This window comes from Gopherus evgoodei, chromosome 18 (assembly GCF_007399415.2).
Source record: "Gopherus evgoodei ecotype Sinaloan lineage chromosome 18, rGopEvg1_v1.p, whole genome shotgun sequence".
NCBI lineage: Eukaryota > Metazoa > Chordata > Testudines > Testudinidae > Gopherus > Gopherus evgoodei.
In genome coordinates this window covers 6,039,928-6,053,149 of record NC_044339.1, presented here as the reverse complement: position 1 = coordinate 6,053,149, position 13,222 = coordinate 6,039,928, and the positions used below count along the sequence as shown (strand labels likewise).

Sequence of the window (13,222 nt, the reverse complement as noted above, 5' to 3'; positions counted from 1 at the left end):
GGATACTATCATGTTGTTCTGTGTTTGCACAGCACCTTGCACAAGGGAGTCCTGGTCCGGGACTGGGGCTCCTAGGTTCCACCACAGTACAAATAATAAACAGCAGTAGTCAGCACCAACCCTGGGAGAACCCTCTGCTCTGCTGCCCGGCCGTCTCGCCAGGCGACAGCCCCACTTGCGCCAGAGGCCACGACGGGGAAGCGATGCAGCAGACAAACACCTCTCTGTCCCCAGGGGAACAGTGCATCAGCCACAGCACCGCCGCCAGCGTGCACGTGGGCCACCAATCCGCCGGCCTCCTCCCCAGAGTCAGCTCAGAGCTCCCCAGAGCTGGAAGATCACAGCAACCCTCTATCCTTGGGCTCCAGGGTCAGGCTGGTCAGGCAGGAGTTAATTCCATGCTCTAGAGCAGGGTGCATGGGGGGTGGTAGACAACACAGGATCCAGCATGCACTGCACCAAGGCCGCCGCATTGCATGCTGGGCGCTGTAGTCTCCCCAGACCACATGTCCAGCCCTAACCCACCTTTAAAGGCACAAATCAATCTCCCCTCGCCGACCCGGGAGGAAACATGCAGAAGAAATTAACACACCAAAAAATGAGCTCGGCAGATGGACCCCAGCAGAGGAAGGCCCCTCGCTCTGCACTGAGCAGGGCATTGCCAGCCCTACACTTGACAGCGAGGCTCTCGGTGGTACCCATCTGCCTGGCCTTCGCCCCAAGGGGTACCCACAGCCCTCCCCCCTTTGAGTCCCCAGGCACGGGGAGTTCTCCTAAGAGACAAAGATGCAGCAAGGTTCCCCTGCCCTTTGCCTCCTGCTTTTGCAAGAGCAGAATGCAGGGAGACTGGATGTGGCTGGGGCCCTCCCCGATCCTGTGGTCTAGCCCTGCCCCGGGGTTCACAGAGCATCGGGGAGAGTGCGGCTAGTGGCAGAGACCCCGGCAAGAAAGACGGTCCCTCCCCTTCGCAGCCCGCTCCCAAGCTGCACGCTCAGCAGACCGCAGTCTCTGGCCTCCATCTGAGCCGGCAGACCCAGGCCCTGCCAGACTGGCAGCCTCCCAGCTTTGTTCCTTAATCCAAAGAGCTGGCTGGCCTCCGAGCCCGGCAGACATAACACACACAGCCCAGACACGGGGCTCCCCCTGGGACCCTGAGCAAAGAGTTCCACCAGGCAGAGCGGCCCGCACGCTGCCAAGAGCCAGCCCCACAAGGCGCACGCCCACTGCAGGCATAGGATGGAGCAGCCCCCTGGATTTAGCCCCAGTGCCAGCCTGGGGGTAGGGAGTTACTGGAGGAGTCTCACCCCTCGTGCCCTGCCTGTTGCCTGGTGCAGCTCAGCAGATCCAATACCCTGCTGCATCTCTTTCCCAGTGCCTCTGAGAGGCTTGCAATGGGCATGGAGCCCCACAGCCTGACAGATCAGGGACTCGGAAACATAGGTCTGATCCCAGCTCTGCCACTAGCCTGCCAGGGGATCTCAGTCAAGTCACGTCCCTCCTCCTCCTATGTCCGTCTGGTCTATTCTGCCTGTAAGAGATTTGGGGACAAGGAGTGTGTGTGAGTGTGAATGTCCGTGTGTGTGTGTCCGTGTCTGAGTGTACACAGGTGTGTGTCCATGTCCATGTGTGTGTCCATGTCCATGTGTGTCCATGTGTGTGTCCATGAGCGTGTCCATGTCGGTGTGTCCCCGTGCCTGTGTCTGTGTGCGTGTACACATGTGCCCATGTCCATGTATGTGAGAGTCCGTGTGTGTGAGTGCCTATGTACATACACATGCACAGTGCAATGGGGCCCTGATCTTCATGGGTGCTACGGGAAGGTAAATCAGACGTCAGGCAGGCAGATCCCAGTCACATTAGCAAGCAAAATGAATCCACTTCCGCGTGGATCTGAACCTTGAGCCACACTCTATCCCACACCAAGCTCGCAGGGAGGGGTGCGCCCCAGCCACATCAAGCCTAAGGCCTGGTCTACACGAAGCAGCTTACCAGTGTCCACACTCCAGCCGTGCCCCCCAACTCCCAGCTCTTGGCTCCCCACCAGGGGCATGGCAGTCAACTGGACTCCAGGCCTGGATCTCCCCACCGGAGGCAAGAGGCCCCGGGCAGCTTTCTCCTGCTCCCAGCTGGGGAGAAGACCAGGGGGAAGCTGGGCTCCCGGCAGGGAGCTGCATGGGTTCCCCACACTGCTCCTCTTCAGCTGGGGGAAGTGCTCCGGTGAGGACGTGCACCACCGACAGTGTGGTCATCAGCCACCGCAGTCATTACACAGGTCGACTTAAGATTGTAGTGTAGCCCTTTCCCCCAGCCCGCTGGATGAGTGCAGGACTGGCTCCTACTCGATATTCTGAGCTCAGAACGACACTAGGACGCGAGCGGCGGCCGCTGGGGCTGGGTGACACTCTAATTTTCAATGGATACCCACCATCCCGGCTGGCGAGAGGGGCGCAGGGCAGGCGTGGTGCTGTTCAGGACAGGCCTGGAGGCTCAGACGGACCACGTAAACCATCCCGTCAGTGGGGTGCCCCCACGATAGCTCCTAGCAGCCCCCACGTCCTGCCTTTCCATGCACAGCGGCAGCCTTGAGAAGTTTTTTTCTGCCAGCCCACTTGTGTGGAGCAACGGCCCAATGGAGATACTGTCTCCTAGAGGTGATCCCAACAGAGGCCCTGCAGGGAGGGCATCCCAGCCAGGAGCTGCAGGCACCGGGCATCCCCACTGCAGTCAGCCCAGGCCGTCACACAGGGTGTTCACCACCTGCCAGGGAAACTGAGCTGGGAAAACCAAGCTCCCTGCCCACCCAGGGTGAACAATGGTGAATCTCTAAGCACCCACTCCGGGGTTGGGTGGATCAGGCTGGTATTCAGAGCCCATTGCAGCCAGAAGAGAGGCCCAGCCTATGGATGGGTCACTGCTTCCCGAGGGGAGAAACCTAGTGCTGCCTAAGCCAAAGGGAGATCCTAACCCTAAACATTCATTGTAACCCCCGAGGGCCCCGAATGGCCTTGACCCGCCCCCCAATTCCGACCAACAAGCGCACACAGGGCTCACTTCAACCCGTTTGAAAGGCCTTGTTCCCTTGGTGTCCTCATTTACCCTCTCTACGTATTTGCCTTCGGGGTCCATTCCTATCCCTGATCCGTTAGAACCTGCCCCCGGCGCCATGTACCTGGGTGGCTCGCCGGTCACTGTCTGCCGACTGCAGGTTCCGCTCCAGCGCCGTCACCTTGTCCATCAATGCCTTGCGCTCCCGCTCCTTGCGGTGGAGGGCCTCCTCCTGCAGCAGGAGGGCGGTCTGGGCGCTGCTCAGCTTGCCATCCGCGCTGCGCCTCCCTGGGGCAGAGAACACGGGTGCAGCGCCAGTGAGGGGGCATGCGGGCACTGTGCACCAGAAGCCAGCAGCAAATAGGAGGCACAGGGGTCTGGGTTCTAATCCTGGCTTTGACACTGATGCACTGCGAGATTTTGGAGCGAGTTCTTTAAACCCTCTGCGACTCAGTTTCCCCAGCTGTAAAATGAGGCTAGTGCTTGCCTACCCCAGAGGGTGAGGGAGAGAAAAATCCGTTACTAATGAAGATGTGACGTGCTCACTTTCAGAGCGAAGTTTTACTATGCAGCTTGAACAAACACTTGTCCCTGAAAGGGTCATCTTCAGCACCTGCGTGGGGGCTGCCTTTTGGAGTCTCAGCGTATAAACCAGGCAATAGCCAACTTCTTCACACGGCGTGGGCCACATCTCACAGCACTGGGCTGGGATCCAGGAGAAGTGAGTTCAGTTCCCAGCCCAAAGCCAGACAAAGTGGGAATTTTTCGTAATATTTTTATGAATCATAGAATATCAGGGTCGGAAGGGACCTCAGGAGGTATCTAGTCCAAACCCCCTGCTCAAAGCAGGACCAATTCCCAGCTAAATCATCCCAGCCACGGCTTTGTCAAGCCTGACCTTAAAAACCTCTAAGGAAGGAGATTCTACCACCTCCCTAGGTAACCCATTCCAGTGCTTCACCACTCTCTGAGCGAAAATTTTTCCTAATATCCAACCTAGACCTCCTCCACTGCAACTTGAGACCATTACTCCTTGTTCTGTCATTTGCTACCACTGAGAACAGTCTAGATTCATCCTCTTTGGAACCCCCTTCTCTTCTGCAGACTAAACAATCCCAGTTCCCTCAGCCTCTCCTCAGAAGTCACGTTCTCCAGCCCCCTAATTATTTTTGTTGCCCTTTGCTGGACTCTTTCCAATTTTTCCACCTCCTTCTTGTAGTGTGGGGCCCAAAACTGGACACAGTACTCCAGATGTGGCCTCACCAATGTCGAATAGAGGGGAATGATCACGTCCCTCGATCTGCTGGCAATGCCCCTACTTATACAGCCCAAAATGTCGTTAGCCCTGTTGGCAACAAGGGCACACTGTTGACTCATATCCAGCTTCTCGTCCACTGTAACCTCCAGGTCCTTTTCTGCAGCACTGCTGCCTAGTCACTCGGTCCCTCGTCTATAGCAGTGCATGGGATTCTTCCTACGAGTGCCTCAGTTTCTCCCTATACTTTCCATTGTTACTGAGTGGGGGGGGAAGGATTGTGTCTGCTCTCAAGGCAGACTACGGGTACGTCTACACTTAAACCACTGCCGCTGCTCCGCTGTATCGCTTCTGCTTTGGGCAGGTCTACACTGCAGAATTACTTTGGTATGTTGCTCAGGAGGTGAAAAATCCACACTCGAGTAAGGTAGTTATTCCAACTCATGCGCTAGGGCACACAGCGCTGTGTTGGCAGGAGAGCTTCGCCGCCTCTCGCAGAAGTGGATTAACGATGCAACAGTGACACAACTGCACCAATGCAGCCTTTTAAGTGCAGACTTAAGTGCAATTGAGTTCTCCCATTGGCACAGGTAATCCATCTCCCCAAGAGGCAGTACCTAGGTCAATGGAAAAATTCTTCGTTCCACCTAGAACTGTCTACACCAAGGGTTAGGCTGACAACACACCGTCAACCAGTGGAACTCTTTGCCACAGGATGTTGTGAAGGGCAAGACTCTAACAGGGTTCAAAAAAGAACTAGATAAATTCATGGAGGTTAAGTCCATTAACGGCTGTTAGTCAGGATGGGTAAGGAATAGGGTCTCTAGCCTCTGTTTGTCAGAGGGTGGAGATGGATGGCAGGAGACAGATCACTTGATCATTGCCTGTTAGGTTCATTCCCTCTGGGACACCTGGCATTGACCACTGTCGGTAGACAGGATACGGGGCTAGATGGACCCTTGGTCTGACCCAGCATGGCCGTTCGTATGTTCTTCACTATGTTTCTTAGGGGTGTGGATTTTTCACACCCTGAGAGATGTGGCTATGCCAGTGTAAGTTCCCACTTATAAACCAGCCCTAAGAGACAGACAGAGCCTTGTGCTTCACCTCCCCGTCTGGATGGGATAAAGAGAGTTGTTAAGGAGCTGCCTGAAACTGACCCAGATCAACAATGGGTCGAGAGAGACAACGCAGGCGCCAGCGACTCGTGAATAGACACTCAGTAGGCTGGACATTCCGGCCAGCATGGGCCTGCCTGGAGACCGAGCTGTGACCGGGAGAGAAGAAAGGGCTGATTTCTGGAAGAGACTGGGAGCTCTCGGACCAGGGAAACGACTAAGTCAGGGAAAGACAGAGCCTGAACACGGAGCTCACTACAGCTTGGCTGGTGAACTGCGGCTTGACCAGAATGGACAATGCTTTACCCTTTATCCTCTGTGCTAACCTAAGGCCTTCCTCTGCTGCGTTCCAGCCGGCTAATCCACTGCAAAGACTGGCTGGGGTGCATTCATCCCCAAAGAGCACGCACGTCCCTCCCAGGAGTCTCTCTCAGTGGGGCTCACAGAGCAGAGCTCACGGCGTGAAGCAGGAGGGCTGGAGCACCGTAGCTCAGCCTAGGAGGCGGTGACGGGCTCCGGCACACTGGAGGGGATCCTCCAAGAGACAAAAGCCAGGGTGTAGCCCGGATCCTGTGGATTTGTGACAGTGACACAATGTGTCTTGCTCCTCTCATCCCTGGGGAGATGATAATACTGATCGTCTGCCCCCAGGTCTTTGCCTGGGCTATTTAGACTGGAAGCCCTTTGGGGTAAGGGCTGAGTCCCACTACCTCTGCACAGCTGCTAGCGCGATGGGGCCCTGATCTCAGCCGAGTCCTCTAGTCGCTACATGTAACAATAAGAAGGATCAAGTGGTTTCGAAGCCCCAGGTAAAAAAGTTTTAGCCTCGCCTTGTGGGGTTCCCCCTCACCAGGGAATTTATTTGATGCTAAAATAAAGCTTGAGAATGACTCGATCTGTACAGCTGGATTTAAAAATGGCCCCCTTCCCACTGAAACTCAGAGGAAAGGTTTGAGGGGCACAGACCTGGGGAAGAGGAAAGCATGACACCCACGAAAGGGGAGAGGGTAGGGAATAACCAAGCGTCCCTGAAATGCTGCGCTGTAGGAACAGGGCTCTGGAGCCTGGGCAGAGATCGCTGTCTTCTGAGCTTTCCTAGCAGATGAACTTAGAGAAAGGAGGAAAATGGATTGTCCCTTTTAGGGGAGCAGCCCAGCCAAATGCAGAACACTAGATCCGAGACACCAAACCCCAAGTGTCTGGAAATCCACAGTTAAGGGTTAAACCTCCGGTCGCAAGCGTTGGCAGGGGGCAGCCATACCGAGCGATGTCCAGGCTCTGCTGGGCGCGAGTGGTTCAAACCAAAGGGCTGGTATTTCCTAGTGTTCCTTTCATTCAAAGTGATCCCCAAAACGGTATACAGGGATCCTTTCACCCACCACTGAAATGCAGCCACCTCTGGAGGGGCGGGGGGGAAGGTAACGAGCTGTTTAAAACAGCACAAGGCAGCGATGCACAACAATCTAGTGCTTGATGCAGACGTCACAGGGACACAGTGCAGCTGCACGGGAGAGACGGCACACACAGGCTTGGCTGGGAGGGGACTCCGTGAAAATCTTACAAGTCTTGGCCTGGAGACTTGCTAACAACCGTCCCCTACCATGCTGCCTTGTTCTCTGGGGCTGTCCTTGCATTTCCAACAAGAGAGATGAGCTAGGGTCTGCTGCATGTTGCAATGGACCAAGCCTGCGTGCCTGCCAGATGTGTATAACCTCTGCACGGTAGCCCAGCCCACTGGTATTGGAGCATTAAAGCATCGAGTTTACAAACAAAAGGTACCACTGCAAAACATTAAAAATCCTGGAGCACCACTGGTAACGGCAAGTAAATTACCATGAAAAGACAGTGCAAGTAGGGGCTTCGAAGAGCGGGGCCCTCACTCCGCCACTGGCCTGGGGCAAGTCATTTCCCCTCTCTGTGCCTCAGTTTTCCCCTCTTGAAAATGGGGCTATTAAGACTAACCTAGGATAAGGGGTCGTGAGGCAAAATGCATCCATCTGCACACCGAGTGCTTTGAGAAGGCCCTAGAGATGGGCCAAGCATTGACAAGAGCACTCATTATTACGCTGGGCACAGCACTCACCTTCCTCGCTTTCAGTCACGAGCTTCTGCAGCTGCTGCACTCGGGTGCTGGCGCTGTCCTGCTCGGACTCCATCTCGGCCAGCTGGCGGGTCAGGCTGCCCAGCTGGGCCCGCAGGTCATCCTGGATTCGGAGGGGAGGGCGAGACAGGAGGGGGCGATCAGCAGTCGGGAGACCCACCAGGCCGCTCGCGCTTCGGGTGGAGCAGCGTGGGCAGAAGTTAACCCCGTCCTCCCCACACCGGTACCCGCTCGCGCTGGGTCTCCCGCAGCTCCTGCAGGAAGTCCCGGAGGGCGGCCCGCACTACTTCAGGGTCGATATCCGCCACCAGCTGCTCGCTGCGGCTGGGCGAGAGGGCACGCTCCGGAGACAGAGGGCACGAGCTGGGGCTGCGCTCAGGGCTCCCCGCCCGTGGGGTGGGGCTGCCGTGCCCGTCCGTGGTGCTGTATGCGTTGTCACCTGGGGGAGACGGGCACAGGGGAGAGATGGTGGGCCCCAGCTGGGCTCGCCGCAGTGCGGGAGTTAGCCCCATGGGGAAACATCAGGCAGGGAACAATGGGGAATCCAGCGCTAAACCCATTAGGGTTTTCCTAGTCCCTGGCTCTGATCCCACAAGAAGGGGGACACCTACTGGCAGGAAGAGGGGCTGCAGCCTGGCCAGAGAAGACCGCTCCAGTACAGCAGGGCCGCAAAGGGTCCCCACCCCACCCTGAAAAGCTCAAGGCAGCGAACAGGGAGGAGCTGAGGGAGAAGCCACCAGCCAGGCATGAAGAGCAGCGCAGCCAGGGTCTGGAGGGAATCCCAGCCAGCCATTCAGTTCTACCCCACCCTCCTCCAGGCCCTTCCACCTGGGCATCCCCAAGCACATTGCAAGCACCAGGGATTTATCCTCCCAACCCCACTAGGGCACCAGGGACCTACTATCCCCATTGCAAAGATGGGGGAAACAGGCAAGGGCAGTGACTTGACTAAGGACCCATGGCAGGGCAGTGGGACGGCCAGGAATAGGACCCAGGTGTCCTGGCTCCAGCCCACCAGATGCCACTCCCACACAGCAGGGCACTGAAGATAGCAAAGCCCTCAAGGTGTGGGAGGAAAGAAAGGGACCTCCTCAGGGCTGCGTCCAAGGGCTCCCCTGACCCGTTACCTTTGGCAGGGGAGAAGAATCTTTTGGGGGAGCTGCTACGCCCCCTGATGGCTGGGCTGGGGGCCCGGCCGCCCCAGCTGATGCCCATGGTGCGCCTCAGGGCGGAATGCAGGCTCCCCAGCTTGAACTCCACGTCCCGCTTCAAACCCTCCACTCGAGCCAGCTCGGCCTCCAGGCCATGGGCGCGGCCCTCGGCGGCGCTCAGCCGGAGGCTCAGCTCGGCCGCCTCAGCCTGAGCATTCTCCAACTTGATCTCCAGGTTGCGGGCGTTGTCCAGCAGCTTCTTCTCATTGCCGCGGGCCTCCTCCAGACTGCCCAGGAGGTCCTTCTCCCGCACCCGGAACTCACCCTCCTGCTCCGACAGCTTCCGCTGCAGGTTGTGGAGCTGGGGAGGCAAGAGCGAGGGCTGAAAGGCATTCTGGGTAGGCAGAGTAAGCCCAGCAAGAGCGCACGGGACCGAGCGTAGCACAGCCGCCTCTGCGCGAAAGCCACGTCCTCCTGGCCATGTGGCTACTCCAGAAGGACATGGTCTCCACCCTTCCTGGCCACTTTCCTCCATTTTATCATGCAGGTGGGACAGGCAAAGAAGACCAAGGAGGAAGCATGTGATCTCTCAGTCAACTTGAGCTCAGCCAGAAGTTCTGGAGGCAGGAGTTACTGGGGAGGTTCTCTGGCCTGGGTTACACCAGGCGTCAGACTACAGCGCCGTAATGGTCCCTTCTGGCCTTAACCTCCATGAAGCTCCTTCAAGTTGCCCTGGAGGGATGCATCTGCTCCACACGCCCGGGCCATGTGGCAGTACACACCATGACCGGTCCCTGGGGCAGCATTGTGAGCAAGCTCTGCGTGGCTAACAGGAATGACTAGGAGAGAACTCCACGCTCACCTCCTTCCTGGCGGACTCCCTGCTGGCTTCGCTCTCCACAATCTTCTGCTTGAGGCCGAAGGATTCCCGCCGGCTCTCCTCCTCCCGCTGCTCGTCCAGTGCCACCCGGGCCTGCAGCTCGGCCACCTCCTTGTTCTTCTTGGTGTTCTCGCTGTCCAGCATCTTGATCTGGGGGCACCGGAAGGGGGGCGGGGGAGCACATGACTGCGCCCCGTGGACAGGGGAGGCGCAGCGCAACAGAGAGGCACCGAAGCTGTTCCGGCCCAGCGAGGGGAACGACAGCTCAGCCCAAGGCCAGACAGGCAGGGTCCTACACACCATCGGCCCCTCCTGAACTACAGTTGCTTGGCCCTGTTGCCCCAACTCTGCTACTCCAACCATGCGGGTTGCATGGCCCCTGAGAGGCCCACGCCCGTCTACCCTTCCAACCGCGAGTCGTCAGCGTGGGACAGAGCCTCCTCTTCCCCGACCTCACTAGCCCCTCGCTTGAAGCCCTGCTTTGCCTCCCCCCGCTGCACCTCGGAGCCGTTCAACCTCAGACTACCCTGGGGATCCAGCACCATGGGCGTGCCCCATCCCAGCCCTCACCAGGAGCACAGAGGAGCATCCACCTCCCATCAGCTCCTCCTCCGAGGGGCCTGCAGGGCACCTTTCCTCTGGGGTTCGATTCCCAGTCGCAGGAGGAGTTTGAGCCCCCAGCCGCAGGGGCAGCAGCCCCAGTATGGGACAGGGGTCACACCCAGGGGTAACTCAGGCACCGCATCAGGGAAAACAGGCTCACCCGAGGAGCAGAGCCCTGCCCCCAGGCTGCTTCGCACGCACAGAGGCCAGGCCCTGAGCACTTGGGGAAGGTGCAGGGCCAGTTTCCTATTACTGCAGAGCCCGCTCCTCCTAGCCACCCCACACACCTGTCGCCTCAGCTCCTGCAGCTCCCTGCGGGCCTCCAGCCGTGATCGCTCCACCTCCTGCAGGCTGCTCCGCAGGTCGGCGGCTTCCTTGCCCGCAGCCGCCCGCGACTCCTCCAGAATGGACAGCTTCTGCTCCTTCTCCTCGTTGGCCCGCTTCAAGCTGGGGATCAAGGTGGCGTCAGATCCCAGCGGGACGCAGTGACGTAACCCACTCCCCCCTACCCCCCCAATGGTGGCCGCCGGCTGCCCACACACACACCTGATGCGGTCGCTCTCCGCTCGCTTGATGGCAGCCCGCAGCTCCTGGTTGGATCTCTGCAGGGCCTCCTTTTCCTTGGCCTCGTCGCTCAGGCTGCGCCGCAGGTCCAGGATGTCTTTCCTCTGGATCTCGTGGCCCTCTTGGCTCTCCCGCACCTTCCGGTGGGCCTCGATCACGTCCCGCCGGATGCTGTCCCGGGCATCCTCCACCATGCGCAGCTGGGTCTTCAGCTCCTCCACCTGCGAAACAGAGGATGGGAGCGGGCACCCTCAGATCCCTGCAGCCCCCGTGCACTTGGGGACTGTGTACTCTGCAGGAGGTGGCCCTGGCACGATCTCCAACCCCCCACTCCCCGGGCACCCTCCTCTGTAGAGGCGACGTGCAGCCCCACCTGCTATCTGCAGCGCAATACTGTCAAGCCCCACTGAATAAGACCCATTGTGGGTCAGATGCAGGGGGCCCAACCGCACTGCATGCTGGGATTCGTAGTCTCTGAGTTGCACCTCCACGCGCAGGGGACTCTGCCCCATTTTATGCAAGCTCCTGGCTCCACTTCTGCCTCCGGTGACGCTCTCCTGCCCCCGCTTCCATCCCCGATTGGAAGGGGGAAGGTGGCGGTGGGGCCCAGCCCTCTATCCCCCTCCCCACGCCGGCACTTACCTCACGGAGGGTGCATTCCCGCTGCCTGGCCAGCTCCTTGACCTGCTCCTGCAGCCCCCGGGCCTCCCGCTCATGGGCCGCGACGGTTTCTTCCAACTGCACCCGGGAGCTCTTCAGCTCTGAGGTCAGGGCATTGATGGTGCTCTGCGGGCAAAGAACGGCCCAGCCCTTACTCCCCGCTCGCTGGGGTCACATTTGCCAGGGTCACTCGGCTGCCAAGGATCTGCTAATCAGCAGTAGCCCACAACATGCATTACACAGCCGCCAGGTACAGGGAGGGGGCATTCGCCGCGAACAGCTTCTCTTTGGTGCTCCAGGAGGGGAGACGGGCATCTGGCTTCCTACTCCTCCTGCGTCACTGGGCTCGACCTGACCCTCCGCGGTGACTGAGTTTATTGCCCAGGCGAGGCGTAACCCTGCACTGGGACTAGTCTCTGCCCAGGGCTAGGCTGGGATGTGACCTGCAGATCAGGAGCGAGGTGCATGGGCAGGGCTGTGGGAGGGGACACTGGGGAGACAGGAGAGGAGCAAAAGAGGGGGCTGCAGGCCAGGAGCAAGGTGCACTGGCGTTGCTACATGGGGGGTGGCTGCAGGCCAGGAGTTAGGGTGCACTGGTATTGCTGCATGCAGGATGGCTACAAGTTGGAATTTAGGGTGCACTGGCATTGCTGCATGGGGGTGGCTGCAGACTGAGAGTTAGGGTGCACTGGCATTGCTGCATGGGGGTGGCTGCAGACTGAGTTAGGGTGCACTGGCATTGCAGCATGGGGGGTGGCTGCAGGCCGGGATTTAGGGTGCACTGGCATTGCTGCATGGAGGGTAGCTGCAGGCCGGGATTTAGGGTGCACTGGCATTGCTGCATGGGGAGGTGACTGCAGGCCGGGAGTTAGGTTCACTGGCATGGCTGCAATTCAGATTTGAAGCGTCTCAGCAGAGGACCGGAAACAGGTTCTGCAGATACTGAATAAGCATCTATGGAGATGTGTAGAGCAACAAGAAGCAATGTTGCCTAGCGGATAGAGCACTGTCCTGGGACTGAGAAAACCTGGGTTCTATTCTCAGCTCTACTACCGGCCTGCCCAGTGACCTTGGGAAAGTCACGTCTCTCTGTGCCTCAGTTTCCCCATGTGTAAAATAGAGCTAATGCTGCTTTGCAAAGCGTTCTGAGATTGACAGATGGAAAGCGCTGCCTCAGAGCGAGATGGTGGTGGTGTTTGCTTCCCAAGTAATGCTTCGGTTCAGCTGCAGCCGCAGAAATCATCACCCCCCTCCACAAATACCATGGTGAAAGTGCTAACCACCAGCAGCGACATCTCACACCCTCCCGCTGCCCGCACAGCACCCACACCAACCCGGTCCTGCTCCTGCCGGCTCATGGCCTCTCGCTTCTGCCGCTCCATCTCCACGGTCACGCTGGCGAGGCTGTGCTGGGCGCTGGTCAGCTTCTCCGACAGGAGGGTCTTCTCCGACTCCTTGAGGGACAGGGCCTGTGTAGCCGGGAGAGACATTCAGAGGGCACGTGGTGCTGGTGTGACAGGGGCGAGATCCAGGGGGTAAACTCGGGGGGCAGGGAGATCCCTGAAACAGCATTAAAGCCAAATGGGATAAAGGCAGTGGGGGCTAGAGACCTGGGATGATGGGGAGTGGGTGGGAGCCGCAGCGGGTCTGGTGTGGGGCTGGCCAGGCCCTGCTCTCGGCCCTGTTCCACCACACGCCGGCTGCTGCGGCTCCGAGTGCTGAGCACCTGCCAGGATCTGGCCCCAGCTCTCAGCTGGACTTAATGGGAGCCTCCCCAGGCCAGGGCCAGCAGCAGTGCCGAGCCTCCCCAGGCCAGGGCCAGCAGCAGTGCCAATCCCCCCCGCA

The 13,222-nt window shown here is 58.9% G+C and overlaps 1 protein-coding gene across 1 annotated transcript in view; it reads right to left on the bottom strand.

The window, feature by feature from the left end:
- The window catches only part of CROCC (ciliary rootlet coiled-coil, rootletin), a 66,479-nt gene that overhangs the window by 15,530 nt on the left and 37,727 nt on the right, over positions 1–13,222 (bottom strand). The window contains 9 exon segments of the mRNA XM_030537655.1: positions 3,170–3,333; positions 7,502–7,622; positions 7,747–7,958; positions 8,647–9,031; positions 9,533–9,700; positions 10,441–10,600; positions 10,700–10,938; positions 11,360–11,503; positions 12,712–12,846. Coding sequence (XP_030393515.1) covers positions 3,170–3,333; positions 7,502–7,622; positions 7,747–7,958; positions 8,647–9,031; positions 9,533–9,700; positions 10,441–10,600; positions 10,700–10,938; positions 11,360–11,503; positions 12,712–12,846 — 1,728 coding nt within the window.